The following is a 19,217-nucleotide window of genomic DNA, read 5'->3' as shown; positions in this document are numbered from 1 at the left end:
TCATCAATCCTTCGAGATGCGCTGGCCAAAAATGAGGACAGGAAGATAAAACAGGCAGACCAAGCAGCTTTAGAGGCAGAGGAATTTTAAAGTACTGGGTATCCTGAGGGCCAGGAAAAAACTCTATAGATTTCAAAAGGTGAAGGAGAGACTGAATGACATTCGTTCACTGGTTCAGTATCACCAGAACACCACTGCTGCCGGGAAGGTACCAGCTGGGGATGAGAGAACAGCATTCCAAAGCATGATAGAGAGTCATAGACATGGGATTAAGATCCTGGGTTGATCATAGTGTCTTCAAGGTGTGAATACCTTTTGAGAGTGGGATGTGATAGTCAGACGGGTTCGATCACTGGTGGCCAGATAGCTCAGTTGGTAGAGCATACCTAGGGAGCCTGGGTTCGAATCCCGATCTGTCGATCTGCCCCGTTGCATTTTCTCCCGTCCTGGTATAGTTATGATGATACATGTATTGTTGATCTACATTAAATATGTTGTGATGAATTTCCTAGACCACCGCCCCTTGATAGTGTCTGTACATAGATAAGTAATGACCAATAACATCTCAAGGGCTTAGAACCTCGGTGACAGGGAGATAATGCAGATCATTCTTTCACCTCTTTCTCGTAGGTCAGCATGTAACATTGCAACAGTTAGTTAGTAGTATATTTTTTGTACATGTTGCTTGTCTTTTATTTTGTCCCCACTGATGTGAAAACAATTATGTTATGAAAAGTGATTAACATTGTTAAATACCCCGAGCCCGGTGGGATCAATAATAATTGTAGAGGAGGGGGTGACACCATTAGTGATAATTTTCAAGTTTACAGTATTTGAACACATACTCAATTTTGGCTTTATCTTTAAACTTTACCCAGAGGTCATAAGGCAAGTGTGCGTTTTCAAAGAGATTGATAATGGAACCGGAAATTAAAATGCTGTCAGGAATGTGTTTTATTTTATACTCAAGTTAGCGCCATCTAGCAGAAAAATTCATAACAGGAACTGGAGTACAGAGAAGTCAATATTTTGACTACTCTGCATTCTTGCTTACCGTGCAGTTTAAATCACTTCTACTGGAGGTAAGAAGAACATTTTCCTTTTGACGATACACGTTTTGTTGTATTATTCATCGACACGCTTTTATATTAGGTCACACACAATCGGGGCACATGCCAATGGGTCATTTGCTGTAGCCTGTAGGTCTGCAGTCAACAGTGTATAAAATTTATGAATTCATTAATTGATCAGCGTCATGCATATTCATATAATAGTTAAGATCAAGTACCTGTGTGTGTTTATATATGTGTGAGTGAGTGTCACTATGTGAGTGTGTGACACTCATGACTGTGTGTGCGTGTATATATAATTTATGAATAGGCTATATATATACGTCAGGTTGGGAACACTTCCCTTATAGCGAGATATTCTCGGAAAAACGCGATTATCTCTCTCTGTCGAGAGTCAATATATCCCATATATTCGAGAAAAACACTCATGGAGTACATCTCAATTTCAAAGCGAAAATTGGGGAAAGATACCTGCTTTTTTGCATTGGGAATGGGGCCTTATTTCGGCCCCCTACAGACCCTAAAACATCCCTGAGCCCACAGACTTTTTAGTCACATTGGTGAGTGAGTGAGCGCTTATATGCGTCTCTGATTTAAATTATTGCTGCTATTATAGTCAGTGGTTCTGGTGACAATATTGTAGTTTTAATTGAATTTACATATATATCTGCTGTGATTATAGTAAAATAAATGTGTAAATGACAACCACCTGTCACTGCTTTCCTAGTTTCCTGCCATCGCCCACTGATAGCTGTTCACTCCCACTGCGAACTGCTAGCTAATTGATTATTAAATGCACATTTTTGACTGAAGCAAGCCAACTGTACAGAGTGAAGGTGTTGATGCAGATTTCGAGGGAGATGTCAATTTTAAATCCTTGTCAACAGGGACCCTCCCTCCCCAGTGGGTCTTGCTATGCCCTGAGTACATCAAGATTGGAAAGTACTTTGTTTCATTTCCAGCATAATCAGCGTACACCTACTCTTTGACTCTGTTGTTGCTTTTATGTGCTTAAACTAAGCAATGTAGGCAGTGGTGATTTAGACAAAAGGGCAATGGCAGTAAAGACTAGGCTCTCTTGAGTGGAATACCATAAAAATGGTTTTGCAAACAAAAATTACCCTGTTGATTTTATGCAAAATTATCATTATTAAAAAGGTTGGGTTTGTATGAAATATATGAGGAACTTCAGATTGCAAACTCATTCTTGTCTCCCAACTGTAAATCTGGTTTATCACCATATATCAAGGATCAAACATGTTTATATTTTTTAAAGTAGACAATAGCTCAGGCCCTGACTGACAGATTCAGCCAAGCATATCAGCTGGGCATCTGAGATCTGATGTGCTGATGGCAATCAACTGTCAGTCTATCACCACAAAAATGATTTTGCATTTTTTTTTTACTTGTGAGTCAATAATTACTTGAACTAAATATTTAATCATTAGAAATGAGTTTGTCACAGTCAAATCGAATCCCGAAAAAAATGTTTAAAAAAAAAAGTCACTGTACAACTATCAGTAGAGAAGTTAGTGGCGATTTAAGCTTTATTTCGTATGAAAGTTGGAATTGAGATCCAGAAAAATAATGAGTTCTCCAAGTATCAGCATCAGCTTCCCTTCCTCCTCAAGCACCATTAACAGAATGCCCGGATCTCAAGCACCATTAACAGAATGCATGGATTGTCTCTGTCAACTATGCATTGTCGCTGAGAACAAAAGTCCTAATGGTTCGATTAACCAGTAAACCACAAGAAATGTTGGCTAACATCATCAAACTAATCGGTCAAATCAATAAAATTGATAAATAATACTTCCTAATCAATTTAGATATGTATTTTCGATGCGGGCGGGCGTCAACAATCGGTTTCCGGATGATAACTCGAAAAGTTTACAATCTAATCAAATGAAACTTTGATATATTGTTAGGTACCAGGCAAGGAAAACCCCTATTGATTTTGGAGAGAAAAAAGGTCAAAGGTCAAGGTCACAGTGACCAAAAATAGAATGAAAATTTCAGAAAAATTTGGTTTCCGGATGATAACTCCGAAAGTTTAAATCCGAATCAAATGAAACTTTGATATATTGTTGGGTACCAGGTAAGGAAGACCCCTATTGATTTTGGAGGAAAAAGATCCAAGGTCAAGGTCACAGTGACCGAATATAGAATGAAAATTTCAGAAAAATTTTGTTTCCGGATGATAACTCCGAAAGTTTAAATTCGAATCAAATGATATTTTAAGATATTGTTGTGTACCAGGTAAGGAAGACTCCTATTGATTTTGGAGAAAATACGTCAAAGGTCAAGGTCACAGTGACCGAAAATAGATTTAAAATTCCAAAAAAAAATTGGTTTCCGGAGGATAACTCAGAAAGTTTAAATCCGAATCAAATGATACTTTAAGATATTGTTGTGTACCAGGTAAGGAAAACCACTATTGATTTTGGAGAAAATAGGTCAAAGGTCAAGGTCACTGACTGAAAATATATTTAAAATTCCCAAAAAAAATTTGGTTTCTGGAGGATAACTCGAAAATTTTTAATTTGAAACAAATGAAACTTGGATATATTGTTGGATACCAGCAAAGCAAGACCTCTATTGATTTTGGAGAACAAAGGTCAAAGTCACAGTGACCGAATATAGATTGAAAACTTCAGACAAATATGGTTTCTGGACTGTAACTCGAAAAGTTTAAAACTGAAATTAGTTCTTCACAATTATAAATATGCCACATCATTCCTGGCTTTACAATGTATCCCATGCAACTCGGCTCATGCACCCCTGGGTGCATATACTGATTTTTATTCTTAATTTCTAAACGATGGATATAGGTAGATTTTTAATATATATTTTTACTTTCTATGTACATGTATTTCATTGTGTACAATAATTATCACTTGGGTAGACCCTGGCCATAATAACATCTGTTGTGATTAAGTCACGACCTACTTTTTCGGTAACTATATAGCCATGAAATGGGTCTTTAAAACAGGGGGGTCGGGATCGAAAAATGGATTAGATTGAGAAACAGGAACCACAAACCTTCTAATAATAAGAATATGTCAAGGATGCAATATTACTTTCTAGATTTCTTTGTAAATGATGAATTGAATCATGATAATTCTTGTAGAATGCTTATTTATCATATATATCTATCCTATTGTATGAGTAGTAGTGGGGTGTATTATTTAAGCTTTTCTGTATTATTTATTAGATAACCACTGATTGACAGCAAAAGACAAGATGGACCTTCTATAATGAAGAAGTCTCATTTACCTGCACCATTAACACATCTGGTAGAAAACAGCCCCTTGGAATCTCAAGAGCAGACATCACCAACAGAAAGCCAGTCAGGACTGCATATAACGGAAAGAGAGCCCAACCAACAGATTCAAAATTCAAACTCTTCCCAAGTCTCTGCCCAACAATCTGGGCCAGCTGAGAATACCGGCAGTGTACCAAAACGAGCAGAAAAAAGAAAGCATGAGGATTCTGAAAGAGAATCATCATATAGGCATAGAAAACAAATAGCGGGGGGTTCCCAAGAATTGTCCAATCCAAATGTGGGAAACAGAAAATCTGGTCTACAAAACCATGGGGGGAGAGGTGAGGCGGATGCAAAGGTTCCACAGTTACAGAGGTCCGTGGCATCCACCTCCAAAAACCCGTTTGTTTTTAGTTCTCATGTTGTAGTACCTGACACAAGAAAGACAAAGAAATCTGGTCACCCTGTTGTTCATTCATTGAGTCAGAGTGAAGCTAAAAGTCAAGTCAAATCACCCGCTAGACCTTCGACCTCTCATCAGTCATCAAACCATATTAACAATCTAAGAAATAGTGCAGACATACGTACGTCAGTGAATAGTGCTAGGTATCAGAGAGAGCTGGTAGAGAGGTTGGCCCAAAGAGCTACGGGTAATAATGCTCAGTCAAATTCAAGAACAAGAGTTGAGCGTCCTTTGCCCAGTAGAACATCGATACAAGATGGCACAGGTGTACACCCTCAGCATGACTTTGTGGTAAACCAGCATCAGAGGGAAAGGGAGAGTAGATCGTCACCCAGAAACATCCGGGGGCAGTTGTCAAGAACTCCGTCAGCAGAGCACGTGAGAAATTTGACTGCCTCGGAGACTGTAAGAAGTGCATATAGTCGTCGCAGAGCTCTGTTGGCCAGTCATGAAAACTCACCAATGTTGTCACACCAACCTGCGGCAGGCTGTTCGTCCACCTTGCTCCAGCTACCGTCGGATGGCTTATTTCCACTTTATCCTCTGGGACAACCTGATGATGCATCTTTCAGATCTTCACTAGAGCTACCTTCAACAATATCATTTTCCCAAGAGGATCTCTATAACTTTTCACCATTCCAGTCACCTGCAGATTGTACATCATCTCAGGAAATGTATTCAGTATCTACATCACCCAAAGGAAAATTGTCTCAGTCCTGTGGAGAGGCGCTGTCTGGAAATGCTGTCCCTCCTTCCAGTGTGGGAATCAAGACAGCTGGACCATATCTGTTAGGTACTGTAACTTCCTTATTTATGCGACTACCGTATACGTCAAATCGTGAGAACATAAATTCGCGAGTGCTCTGTTTATCAAGAGTCTTTACAAGTGTTTTAGCAACATAAAAATAAAAGCAAGTAATTTGAATTCGCAAGTGATGCTTCTCGCAAAATTACGCATATAAATAAATTCCTCACTTATATTTAGGAATTTACAATATTCCAAAACACAAGACCTAATGTACAACGTGATTAATTTCCAAACAGTATCATTATATTAGCTACACCAGAGGATTATGTATGGATCACTGTGTCGACAAGAGCAATGTTTCAATGCAAAAATTAGGCACAACTTAAAAGACTTTGCTCAGAAATACTTGTACTATATAGGAAAAAATATTTTTCAATCGTAAAAACATCATTGTGTTGAATTATTTTATTAATCCTAAAAATCTGCATTTATGACTGAACGAACGTTGGTTCAAACCAAATCTCTTTTGGCCAGAACTGTTCCGATTCCTTCTACAACACTATTGGTGTTAAAGTACATGTACATCTGATACAGTGCAATATATTAAGAATCTTCTCAGAAGCAGTGAGACTTTGTTAAATGAAATTACTGTAGCATGTCACGAGTATCAATCCATTATATAATGTAAAGTCGAGGTTAGGTGACAAGAAAGGCAGTTAGGACGAGATACAATTTATTCATTTTGTTACAGAGTAACAATAGAAGTTACATGTTTTAAAAAAAGAGAAAGACTTTCCTTTATTTTCCTGATGTATGTACTGGGGGCACATTCATTCATTGACCATTTCAATATTTATACAGGTCCAATACTGGGTTCCTCCCCAGTCAGGAGCATTGTCCAGTGTCTAGCCAGAAAGGAAAAAACAGATGACTTCTACACTCTGAAGGTAACTGAAAGTATCCCTTAATGGGAATGTGCCTGTTTATCATCCTAAAAATTAACATGTGTACAGGTACACTATTGGTGAAAAGTAAAATGGCCACATAATAGTACTTTAATCACAGTTTGAAAGTACATACAATATATACTGGGATTGAGAAGTACGTAATCAATGAATATCCTATTATGGTCCATGCTTTTCATGTGTATAACATGTATATGCAATTTTTGAAATAAGAGTTCTTCTGTGTAGGAGGTGCATTTAGTGCTACTCTGAATGCATAAGTGCGACAGAGTGCACCTACAGTCATTAAGTAAGAAAATGAAAAGCAGCTGCTGTTGAAAGATGTAAATGTTGGAAATATAAAATACTATTGAAAAAAATGTAATACTAAAATGAAATCATAAAAACAATTTCATATTTACGAGTACTATCATATATGTGATCTGTTCATGTGTTAATTTACTCATACTAAATACTTACTTGTGTTAATCAAATTTGGGTGATGAAACTGCGTATATGAAACTTGCTATGTATATTCACTGTGCTGTGATAGGCATTTTGTCCCAACTCTGCAAGTACCATAAACAAATTGTTCCACACCTTACTGTGTAGGAGAGTTCTCTGAAGGAAATTATTCAGATGCCTCTCAAAACTTGCGTATTCAGTCAATATTCCACTATGATGCCTGCAATTTGTGTGTATGACATCATAATTCAGTCTGATTTCCAGGATTTTGCCAAATCACAGAAAATGAGTAATTTCAGTACAAATTTTGATTTGTGAAAATCTGGATGGGGGAGATTTGTGTTTGTTTTTTTTTTGGGGGGGGGGGGGGGGGGTCTTGGTGTTCTCCATTTTGATCAAGTAACATAGAATATGTACTTGTGGCATAAACATTATGATATAATAAAATGAATATTTTTTGGGGAAATGGATTTACTTTCAAAACCAATTGTACATGTATTTCATTTTTTCCCTCACCTTAAGAGCCTCTTATAACCAAAATTCTTTAAAACATAGCTATTTTATTGAGTTTCATATAATTTGATTGATATTAAGAAAATATTAATACATTTCCATTGTGTTTTGTAGATTTTGACTTTGGAAAAAACAGGAAGAGAAACTCAGGATGGTAAACAGGGCAAGATGTTACTGCATACAGAGTACTCCTTGCTGAGTCTACTGAGGGACCAAGAGGGAGTGGTCCATCATCATGGGTTGTTTAAAGTAAGAATAGGGGGTGTGGTCCACCATCATGGGCTGTTTAATGTAAGAGTAGGGGGTGTGGTCCACCATCATGAGCTGTTTAAAGTAAGAGTAGGGGGTGTGGTCCACCATCATGGGCTGTTTAATGTAAGAGTAGGGGGTGTGGTCCACCATCATGGGCTGTATTTGTGGTGTAAAGACAACTGTCATTACGTGTACATGTGACTCAATAGCTTGAACTTAAATGTTTGTGAGTTTTCAATCTCTCCCAAACCCAAATTTTTCCGTATATAAATAAGCATGTATACTTTCATTTTTTCGATCTCAAGAAGTGAAATTTTAATCTTTTTACATATATAATCCTTATGATTTACTTACAATACCTCAAAGTGCTTGTTTTTAACACATGCTGTTGGTCACTCATCACCATAGAAGTATCACATTGACCTTACGCGAGAGGCCATGTTAAAGCAGTTTAGGGAAAGGTGATTTGACGACTTGATAATTAGTGTAAAAGTTTAAATTGGTTTATTGAAGTGCTGATTTCCAATCTCTTGAAAACTCAGATTCTCCCTCTCTGTTTTATTGTGGTTCCATAGACTTTGGGTTTTCAAGAGTCACCTGTATATGTTGTGACTTGTAGAGTCACCTGTATATGTTGTGACTTGTAGAGTCACCTGTATATGTTGTAACTTGTAGAGTCACCTGTATATGTTGTAACTTGTAGAGTCACCTGTATATGTTGTAACTTGTAGAGTCACCTGTATATGTTGTGACTTGTAGAGTCACCTGTATATGTTGTGACTTGTAGAGTCACCTGTATATGTTGTGACTTGTAGAGTCACCTGTATATGTTGTGACTTGTAGAGTCACCTGTATATGTTGTGACTTGTAGAGTCACCTGTATATGTTGTGACTTGTAGAGTCACCTGTATATGTTGTGACTTGTAGAGTTGAAGTGAAAGAAGAATGTAGAGAACATTGAAGCTTTGAAAATTAAGATAATCTTCATATTAAGCAAGTACTCGGTCTGAGAATTTCATACCTTTCCCTGCTGTTGCCATGTTGAATGATGGTTACTGTAGTAATGCAGTTCGATAATACCAGTGATGTTTTAGATGCGATTAAATATATGTTTTCTTATTACAGGATGAGGCATGGGAAGAACGGGACACGTTGGACCATTGGGGTCATGTGGAGTTCACCGGACGGAAAACGACACGCCTTTGTCTGGTACTGGACTGTCTGACTCCCCATGATTTCAGCAGTAAGAATGCGGATCTCATCAACTTACAGCACTACGTCATCAAAGAGAAAAAGCTGTCAGAAAAGGAAGCCATTGTCATTTTCTATGACATTGTCCGTATCGTTGAGAGTCTTCATAAGGTATTTACCTCAAGAAAAAGGAGATTTCTCTCAGATGAAACCAAAGAATGAAAATTTATCTACAAATAACAAAAACTTCAGTCAAATTCTCTCGGAGTAATTTAGCATTAAAACTATATCTTTAGGTCACTCTAGTAACTCGGGTGTCCTGTTGCTATCTTTTCTCGTCTGACGTCATGCGTCTGTCGTAAACTTATGAACATTTTCAACTTCTTTTCTATAATGGCTAGATCAATTTGAACTGAGTTTGGTTTATAGCATCTGTGGGTCAAGGGGATCAAAAATTGTGAATTTCAAGGAGGTCTCTGCCTCCCTTAGGTCTGAGAAGTGTAGTCAAAACCATCAAAGCTAATGTAATCTTGAAAAATCTTCTTTACTTCTGGACATCAAATAGGCAAAATATCTGCATGGTTATAATGGGCGTTGCACCCTCCACCAAAATTGACCCCAGGGTTCATGTACCAGGGTGGGGTTAGATTGGTTACATACATTATGTATTGAAAATGCAACAAAAAATTGACTTTCTGGTGGACATTAGGCAGACAAACCATTTGTATGATTATAATGAACAGTATGAAATTTATTACCCTGGGTTCAAGTTCCAGGATGGGGCTTAGTCGATCATATTTTGAAAATGCAATATATTTTAGAAAGTCTTCTTCACTCCTGGAAATGAAGCAGGCAAAGTTTAAATTGGGTTGTTTTTTTTTTTTCCTTGATAAAGAATTTATTGGATAGCTGCATTCAGCAAATGATCTTTTAGAACTCAAGTAGAAAATGCATTTCACTGTGATTTGATAAAAGTTACTATGTCATAAAAAAAATTGTAAATTATCAATTGTGTATGATAATGAAACCAATATATCTATTATCTAGTACAAAGTATAAAAATGGAAAAGTATCTAAAGCACACACGAAACATAATAATTTCTAAAAACCAAAACATGTGCATACCCAGGTGAGCATCAAGGCCCATTGGCCTCATGTTTATTTATTTTTGAAAACTTCTTTTAAAAATGTCAGAGTTTAATGGTAAAAATATTGAGTTATTGTTTTCCAGAAAAATATTGTCCACCGAGACCTGAAACTGGGTAACATGATGTTAAATAAGAGATCACGGAGGATCACAATAACCAATTTCTGTCTGGGAAAGCACCTGGTTTCAGAAAAGGATTACCTCAAAGATCAGAGAGGGAGTCCAGCGTACATCAGTCCGGATGTTCTTAGTGGTAATTACCTGTAACGTAACATTGCTCCATGGTAATTACTTGTATCATTACTTAATGGTACTTAAATGTAACTTTACTTGGTGGTAATTTACTGTATCATTACTTAGTGATAATTAAATGTAACATTACTTAATAGTAATTAAATGTAGCATTACTCCATGGTAATTAAATGTAACATTACTTAATGGTAATTACCTGTAACATTACTCCATGGTAATTAAATGTAACATTACTTAATGGTAATTAAATGTAACATTACTTAATGGTAATTAAATGTATCATTACTTAATGGTACTTAAATGTAACTTTACTTGGTGGTAATTTACTGTATCATTACTTAGTGATAATTAAATGTAACATTACTTAATGGTAATTAAATGTAACATTACTCCATGGTAATTACCTGTAACATTACTCCATGGTAATTAAATGTAACATTACTTAATGGTAATTAAATGTAACATTACTTAATGGTAATTAAATGTAACATTACTTAATGGTAATTAAATGTAACTTTACTTGGTGGCAATTAACTGTAACATTACTTAGTGATAATGAAATGTAACATTACTTAATGGTAATTAAATGTAACTTTACTTGGTGGTAATTAAATGTAACATTACTTAGTGATAATAAACTGTAACAATACTCAGTGGTAATTATATGTAACATTACTCAGTGGTAATTAAATGTAACATTACTTAATGGTAATTAACTGTGACATTACTCAGTGGTAATTAAATGTATCATTACTTAATGGTAATTATATGTAACATTACTTAGTGATAATTAACTGTAACATTACTCAGTGGTAATTAAATGTAACATTATTTAGTGTACAAGTTTTGCAGGGTATGTTTTTGACCTGTCTGTCAGTCCTGTTTTTGTCAGCTAAACAGAATTTCGTGAAACTTTGTAGTTAATAAGGACATACTGTGTAGATGTGCATATTCGCAGAAAATTTTGATTTGATTTTTTTGAGAGTTTTCCCCTTTTGAACATAGTATTAACCACTCATATATGTATATTCAAATAGAAAAAGTACATGAGTAATGCCATTTCCATATTTTCAACATCTTGCCATTCAGGTAAACATTAAGATAAGATTTAAAGGTAATTTGTTGTATTTTATGCAAATCATTGCCATTCATGATGTGTAGCATATTGTCATTTGTTCTTCTTTTATTTTAAAAAGAATAGTCTTCTTAATTTGCACATGAGTTTGTGATAGCTAAAGGAAGACACCTATACATTTTGAGGTTAAAGGTCAAGGTCACATCACTTAGAAACCACCCATCCCAATGTCATGATTTGGTGAGTCTGGGTTGACTTTAGTAGTTTTCTGATGATTCCTAATGGAGTTTCCTTTTTCACTGAAAATTATAATTTTTGTCCATACATGTACCACAATATTCAGTGTAAATCATGGAAATTATTGATTTTACACTTAAGAAATAAATTTCATTTTTTAAAATACATGAGGGTATGAACTGTGATGCTTCACACTGGCCTACTCCATAAAGTGCATTAGGAATGGCTATCCTGACAATATGTAAAGTTATCAAATGCAAAGACATTGGAAATATAAATATTTTAGAATGGTGTGGGGAGAACTAATGTAAACATTTTCATTTCATAAGTTCCGTAGACTTCAGTATTATGTAAATATTTGTGATGGGTATTAGAAACATTGTGATCTACATCAACACTTAAATATTCAATTTTATGACAATTAAGTACCGTTCATATGGATGTCCAAAATATCAGGTCAAACATGCATAGAAAGCTTTCACAATGAATAGTTCCAAACGGATGTGCCAAGCACTCTGTCAGACTTGATATGTCTTCTCCTAAAGAAAAACAAATTTCAACTGAAATGAGTAGCATTAAGGAGACAACTCTTGCATTGTGAAAATGTCTTTGCACATATTGATATTCCGATCAATGCCTACTTAAGATGGACATGTGTTGTACAAACAATCTCCTTTTAGTTGGTTTTTTTTTTCACTGACAGTGTTGCCATCTAATGTTTATGGTTTTTTGGGTTTGTTTTAGCTAAGCCGTACCTTGGGAAGCCCAGTGACATGTGGGCTTTAGGGGTAGTTCTGTTCACAATGCTTTATGGACAGTTCCCGTTCTATGATGTGGTGCCACAAAAACTCTTTTCCAAAATTAAAGCAGCTGGTTACAGCATTCCACAGTAAGTATAAAGAAAGTCAGTATAAACCTAACTGCAGATCTGTGGCTGTCTGGGAGAAGATTGGGACAGACCAGAGAGCTACAGATCCACCCCTTATAAAAACCTTCGATTTACCGCACAGAAATGTTAAGACACAAGTATAGTGGGGACATATATTAAGAATTTTTAGATTTTAAATTTATGAGATGACGATGCAAGAATGCAGTGATGTAAGGTCTCATCTGTGTGCAGATTTTTGTGCTCTGTAAATTGCAGTGATGTAAGGTCTCAACTGTATGCAGATTTCTGTGCTCTTTAAATTGCCGGTTTTCATAAGGGGTGGATCTGTAGCTCCTTGGTTTGTCTCAATATTATCTCAGAGAGCCACAGATCTGCTGCTGTAATAAATCCTGAAGTCCTTGTGTAGTACCACAGCAACAGCTTCCATTTTAAAATATGAACAAAAGAGCTTAAAAATATACATCTGTGATGGATGGGCGTTAGAATTAAGAGTTATCAGTATATTCAACAAATATATTATTATACTTATCTTTTTCAGATTTTTTTTTATAATTTTGACTCATTTTATGCAAAACAGTCACTATTGAATTTTTAAACCACAAGAAAATGCACACCTTATAGGATGTTTCAATGTACAAGAACCATATCCACGAAATTACATCCCAACAAAATCGTAAAATTTTGGCAATCCACATAAACTGGTCCCCCCCCCAATTTAGATGATTCCACAATATTAAGTCAGTCTGCCAAATTAATTCATAATTTTACTTGGCCTTCATCATATTGACTTTTAAGTTTACTATATTTATAAAGCTTATATGCTGAACTTTTGTTTTTTGAGAAATTTCACGTGACAATGAGTTCTGTTTTAAAATTCCACCTTCTGAATTTCAGAGATGAGCGAGTGTCTACCGATACCATCAATATCATTAAGAAGTTGCTGGTCCTGAATCCAGACAGTAGATACACAGCCAGACAAGTCCTCATGGCTCTGACAGGGATCATAGATAAATGGTAACAGTCCTGTAAAATACTGTAAACAATCAGGTTTTACAGTAAATATCTTATGTATATATAGGACGCATTTACAACACGGGGAATGCTTACAATGTGATGGTTAAAAAAAACTTTTTACCTTTATCTACTTGAATAGAAAGTGTTTCATTTAATTAATGCATTCAGTGCCTATTGTCTGCTTTGTTTCATGCATTAACATTAAAACGTTTTCATCTTGCATGGCAAATATTACTAGCCTAAATTGGTATGTAGCATCTTTTTTATTGTGATGGGATGAATGTTCAGAGATTTATTATCCGCAGAATTTTAGGTCTAACATTGTGCCTCCATTAAGTCTGCAGATCTAAATATGGTATCCCCGTAGTATTTGGAGATTTAGCATTGACACCCCCCCCCCCCCCCCCCCCCCCAGTATTCCCAGAGATATGATATCACACAAACAAAACATCCAATCTAACATATCCACAGTATTCCCAGAGATATGATATCACACATACAAAACATCCAATCTAATATATCCACAGTATTCCCAGAGATATGATATCACACATACAAAACATCCAATCTAATATATCCACAGTATTCCCAGAGATATGATATCACACATACAAAACATCCAATCTAATATATCCACAGTATTCCCAGAGATATGATATCACACATACAAAACATCCAATCTAATATATCCACAGTATTCCCAGAGATATATCACACATACAAAACATCCAATCTAATATATCCACAATATTCCCAGAGATATATCACACATACAAAACATCCAATCTAATATATCCACAATATTCCCAGAGATATATCACACATACAAAACATCCAATCTAATATATCCACAGTATTCCCAGAGATATATCACACATACAAAACATCCAATCTAATATATCCACAGCATCTGATCAAGTTGAAAGCCAAGTTTGAAGAAATAAGAATTAAGGAGTAAGGCAATCCATTTCTAAGAAACTGTTCAATTCTATACATGATTCAAACTTGCACTATTAAAGGTATTAAATGTCTTATTTATTATCTAATAAATGAATGGTGGGATTTATGTAAGGTATCATTTTGAAGAATTAATCATAAAGAATGTCACCGACCCTAGAAATTTACAAAATTTTGATCACTGCTTTATTTATTTTCACCTATGATTTTACTTTGAAGATTATGGAAAATATATGTTTTATTAAAATGGTTTTTAAAGAAATCATATTTCTATATAATTCTATTGGTAAAAAGTTGCATAAATTTATGAAAATTAATCATTTATTGCACATATTTTTCGATATATATAAATTAGCTTTCTCTTATTTTTGCCAAGGGCAGATAACTTTCAAAAATTCTCAACAGCAAAAAGATGATCTAATCATTTACCTGTCCTATGAATTCGATCTACTTCTCTTTCATCATCATTTAAAAATAAACATTTATTTTTATTTAAATCTTTCAAAGTTGTTCAATCTCCTTTCGTTGAATACCTTAATGATGCATTTATGGAAGCATACAATAATTTATGATTCAGATGCTGCATTTCTGGATGAGTGACCAAGCTTTAGTTTCTACAGCTGGTCATTCCTTAGGAACTGTAGTTTTTATCTGGTTCCATTGTTGCAATGATGATTTTTACAACATCATAATGTCTCGGAGATTTTTTCCATTCAAAGTTACAAAATTAATTCTTGGTGGCTTCTCACATTAATGTAACAGATTTAGGTACTGCAGCTCTTCACAAGCCCACACAGAGAGCACTGTTGTCTCCTGACAAGTCAAGTTTAGGAAGAGCTTAGTATAGTATTTTGAAATTGTCCAATACATGAAAAGTACAAGTAAAAAATACTGTTATCTGTGATGACTGAATATAATTCATATAGTGTCGTATCTTCATATGATCCATCTATCAAAATGACCTCCATTAGTACATGTAGTGGGTGTTGTATCTAAATGTTCGTTTTCAAACTCTTGAAGGAAGGCCATGTCGTCTGAATCAGGTCCATTACAAGTGGTGCCAGAAATAGACATAGAAATAGACAAGCCAAACCAGGACGCAAAATGTGGTGACCAATCTCGTGCACAGAAGACCGACACAAAGTCCCTCCACACCAAGGCAGAGGGCATCACGTCCAGCTTGGGGACTCTGTCTGCAGACGGCCAGGAGGTAGACAAAGAAGCCAAGGCAGTCCGCAGTGGTAGGCGGCGTTCTTCTGTTCACCCCCCTGTAGAGAGAATTAATTATGATGCTGTTCCACTGACTACGGCGGAGGTCGAAGCTCATCAGCAGTTTTTTGGCCAAATAAGGACGTGAAATTCAATTCAGACAACAGTGCTATCTGAGGACTTATTTATATATTAGAATACAAGACAGAATTCAGGTGATATTAATTTTTTCAATCATACATTTCAAGTTACACTATGGAAAAAAAAATTTAAAAATCTTATTTCAAGTTTAGGAAAAAAATTTTTTTTACAATTTCATTGTTCGTCATATCTTTAAGATTCTCAGAATGATTGTGAGAGTAGTACGTATACATGTTTATATTGCACATATTGCTTGTAATGTTATGAAATTGATATTTATCACAGTTTTGTATTTCGTGTAGTAGATTTTTAATCTGTATTTTTTTGATATTGTGATGAAACTAGTATTTCAAAATACTTTTACCCAGGATTCAGAAAGAAAAATGAGGTTATGTTGTAAATGAAGTTGAAATTTTGAAATTATATTTTTGATGAGCAAATTTTTAGATGAACCAGAATATTATGTCCTAAGATTAGCAAACAGTCCCTTTAAGATTATACCATAGATCCAGTCATATCTGCAAGGCTTTTATTTCTGCAAAACTTTGCAAGATTATGAATTCGCAATAATTTGTTGATAAGAATATTTTTTAGTTGCTCATGTTAAGAGTAATTAAATGCAATCTCTCCCTGTGTATAGATAGACAAAGCCTCCGACAAATTTTGGATCTTCAGTCATGTACAACTTAAAAATGATGCAGCTTATGGATTAGTGCTATTAAATTGTATATATTTAATAAATGATAAATAAATATATATTGAAATAATCTACAGTCATGTACAATTTTTAAAATGAAGCAATTGATGGATTAGTGCTAGTAAATATTATACATGTATATCTAATAAATAGTAATGAATGTATATTGAAATATGTAGATATTTAATCATGTTAACCAAATACTGCAAACTATGGGCCAAATCCTTAGAGCTGCATTCAGTGTTCACGTGTTATACAGTGTTGTTATATTAGCCTGACAGTCCCAGTTGTTTGGACTGAGACCTTGATATAGGGCAGTATTTATTGTTGTTACTCCTGTGAAACAGTTTATATGGCATTTATTACGTGTATATATATACAGAGAATTTACCTAGGTTGAGAAATTACGGAGGTTGTAAAAATAACATTAATTTATTATCTGTTTTGTTTTATTTATTGTATTGCATTTGTGCCAAATGTAAGATGTATACACACCATAGCACCAAATAGTATATATGTGTAAGGATATAGATTTGATTCTTGAAAAACACCAAATTTAGTTTTTTGTTAGGAATTTTCTTAGAACAAATATGTGTCTACATGATCTGTATACAAGTTTTGTTACAGAGTTTTGTACTAGTTTTTAGACTTATTGTCATGCCCTCATTAACCAGAACAACTTCATGTCTCCCTTTTTCAGATATTTGATTAAATGTATTAAATCTTCATCTCTTTTTTCCCAAAATGTGTATTTGTAGGACTTGTTTAATTTGTGCATGATCAAGGAAAGATTTTTTTTTCAAATGCAAGAAACTTGGCAGTTATCTCAATCCTGCTTTTTGTGTTCTTTTCTTTGCTAATTAGAGATATCAATTAAGTTCAATTAACAAAACATGCTGCACTTTAACTGTATAGAAGAGTTTAATTTAACCTCTGGTCTATATTAAGAAAGTAGTGAAAAGTGTTTGTATAAAACAGTTAATCAGAACATCAAATGTATTTTTCAAATGAATTATTGATACAATTATATTTATGCATGGTTTCAATTTTAAGTGTAGGCTTTGGGTGATCATGAAAGAATTTTTAATTATGTATTTGAAATAGCCATATTTAAGAAATATATATTACATCTGTACTTGTCAATAAAAATTTGTTTTTGTCAAGGGTGTTTGTTTGAAGAAGTTGACAACAGAAAGCACATGTCGAGATAGATTTGAGAGCTTTGTTTTAAGACAACCTATATCAAAATTCATAACAAATATCTTTATTGCTCAAGATTTGTATCTTGGGGCACACACACACATTACAATTGGGAGTGTTTGAATGGCATGACAAATTATTATAAATCATTTGTATAGCCAGAGAAGAATTGTGTGACATTTTCATGATGGTAATTGCATTTAATATGAAAATATTTAACAAGATTGTCCAATTCTTGTAAAAAATTTACACAGAGCAGTTGATTGCATTTCTTTTTTGAAAAATTAACAAGGAGCAATGCATTGTACAAACTGGAAAACAAATAGGTTTTTTTTTCAATAATACTTCTTAATATATATTTACATCAAACAAATAGAGAAATGTTTTTAAAAATTGGAATATTTTTCACATTTATGGTTAAAGCCTTACTTGAGTCATTTTGTGTTCATGATTTGGTTTCGAAATACCAGTCAGAATAATTATTGTCTTTTTTCTGAATGTGATGTATTTTCTTGTATGAAAGTCGTAAAAATTTCTAATTTTGAACAAAACTTTTATAATCTTAACAAGTATATGTAATGTCTGGTGGAAAGTTTTAGTTTTTTCAAATGACGTGAAGTGTAGGAGCTATGTGAAGCTATTCCTAAATATTAAGTTTGAAGTTACTATTCAAATAGCACCAGTAATTCTGTCAAATGGATATACAAGTAATCTTGTATCTATAGCATGCAGTTTGATTTATGCTTTAAAGTACAACAAATAAAAGAAAAAACTGTTTACATCTACTTCATTTTATGAATGGGATTAAATATTTTTAGGTTTGAATGGATTGCAACAGTGTATAATTCTTGGTCACAGGCCATGGCGAAATGGTCTAATTGGGCAGAAAGAGATCGCATACTATTAACTAAGGCAGGAGATTGGGATGTTTGAAGCAGAGCCAGTGTTTCTTTGTTTAAAAGAGAGAAGATCTCTACTGTTCAGTCATGCAACTTCTCCCGGGAAGGTTGGGGCATTAACAAAAGCTTGCTTCCAAACAGGCATTTCTTTGTTTGGGGCCAAAATATTAACCCTTCCTTGATTAGCAATGTATTCAGTAAACTGTCCTTGGTGCTGGGGTTGTTTGTCATTTGAACTGTGTTACCTTTGTTTGATTGAATTATTTGTGCATGGATTCTCTTTTAATTTTATATTGAAAATTGTATTAATAGAGAACTCTCTCTCTCTCTCTCTCTCTCTCTCTCTCTCTCTCATTTCAACAGGGCTTTAATGTACATTTTGGAATGAAAGTCCCCTTTTAGCAACATGTATATATATAAATATATATATATATATGATAGTATATATCTGAATTTAGTCCACACAATCTACGCTACATTTATCTTGTGTCAAAACTTCACTTCTTAATCCATTAATGAATTTACAAGCAACGTGCTTTCTCACGGTACTGCACTTTAGATTATCTGCCTTGTTTGTAAAGTTAAATTC

At 34.5% G+C, this 19,217-nt stretch overlaps 1 protein-coding gene across 1 annotated transcript; it reads left to right on the top strand.

The window, feature by feature from the left end:
• Positions 1-967: 967 nt before the first annotated feature.
• LOC125675456 (uncharacterized) lies at positions 968-18,506 on the top strand. Its single transcript, XM_048913106.2, has 9 exons — positions 968-1,082; positions 4,285-5,591; positions 6,408-6,493; positions 7,583-7,717; positions 8,846-9,082; positions 10,143-10,311; positions 12,367-12,511; positions 13,406-13,525; positions 15,503-18,506. Exons 2-9 carry the CDS (start codon positions 4,328-4,330, stop codon positions 15,837-15,839), a joined length of 2,493 nt encoding a protein of 830 aa, XP_048769063.1. The 5' UTR covers positions 968-1,082; positions 4,285-4,327; the 3' UTR covers positions 15,840-18,506.
• Positions 18,507-19,217: the final 711 nt, after the last annotated feature.

The sequence above is a fragment of the Ostrea edulis genome, chromosome 3 (genome assembly GCF_947568905.1).
Source record: "Ostrea edulis chromosome 3, xbOstEdul1.1, whole genome shotgun sequence".
NCBI lineage: Eukaryota > Metazoa > Mollusca > Bivalvia > Ostreida > Ostreidae > Ostrea > Ostrea edulis.
This window is presented reverse-complemented; position numbering and strand designations above follow the sequence as displayed.

Excerpts from the sequence above, each read along its gene's own strand:
- LOC125675456 (XM_048913106.2), top strand. The coding sequence starts at position 4,328 with ATGAAGAAGTCTCATTTACCTGCACCATTAACACATCTGGTAGAAAAC. Across the intron at positions 6,494-7,582 it reads ATGACTTCTACACTCTGAAG|ATTTTGACTTTGGAAAAAAC; the intron begins GTAACTGAAAGT and ends TGTGTTTTGTAG. Across the intron at positions 9,083-10,142 it reads TCGTTGAGAGTCTTCATAAG|AAAAATATTGTCCACCGAGA; the intron begins GTATTTACCTCA and ends ATTGTTTTCCAG.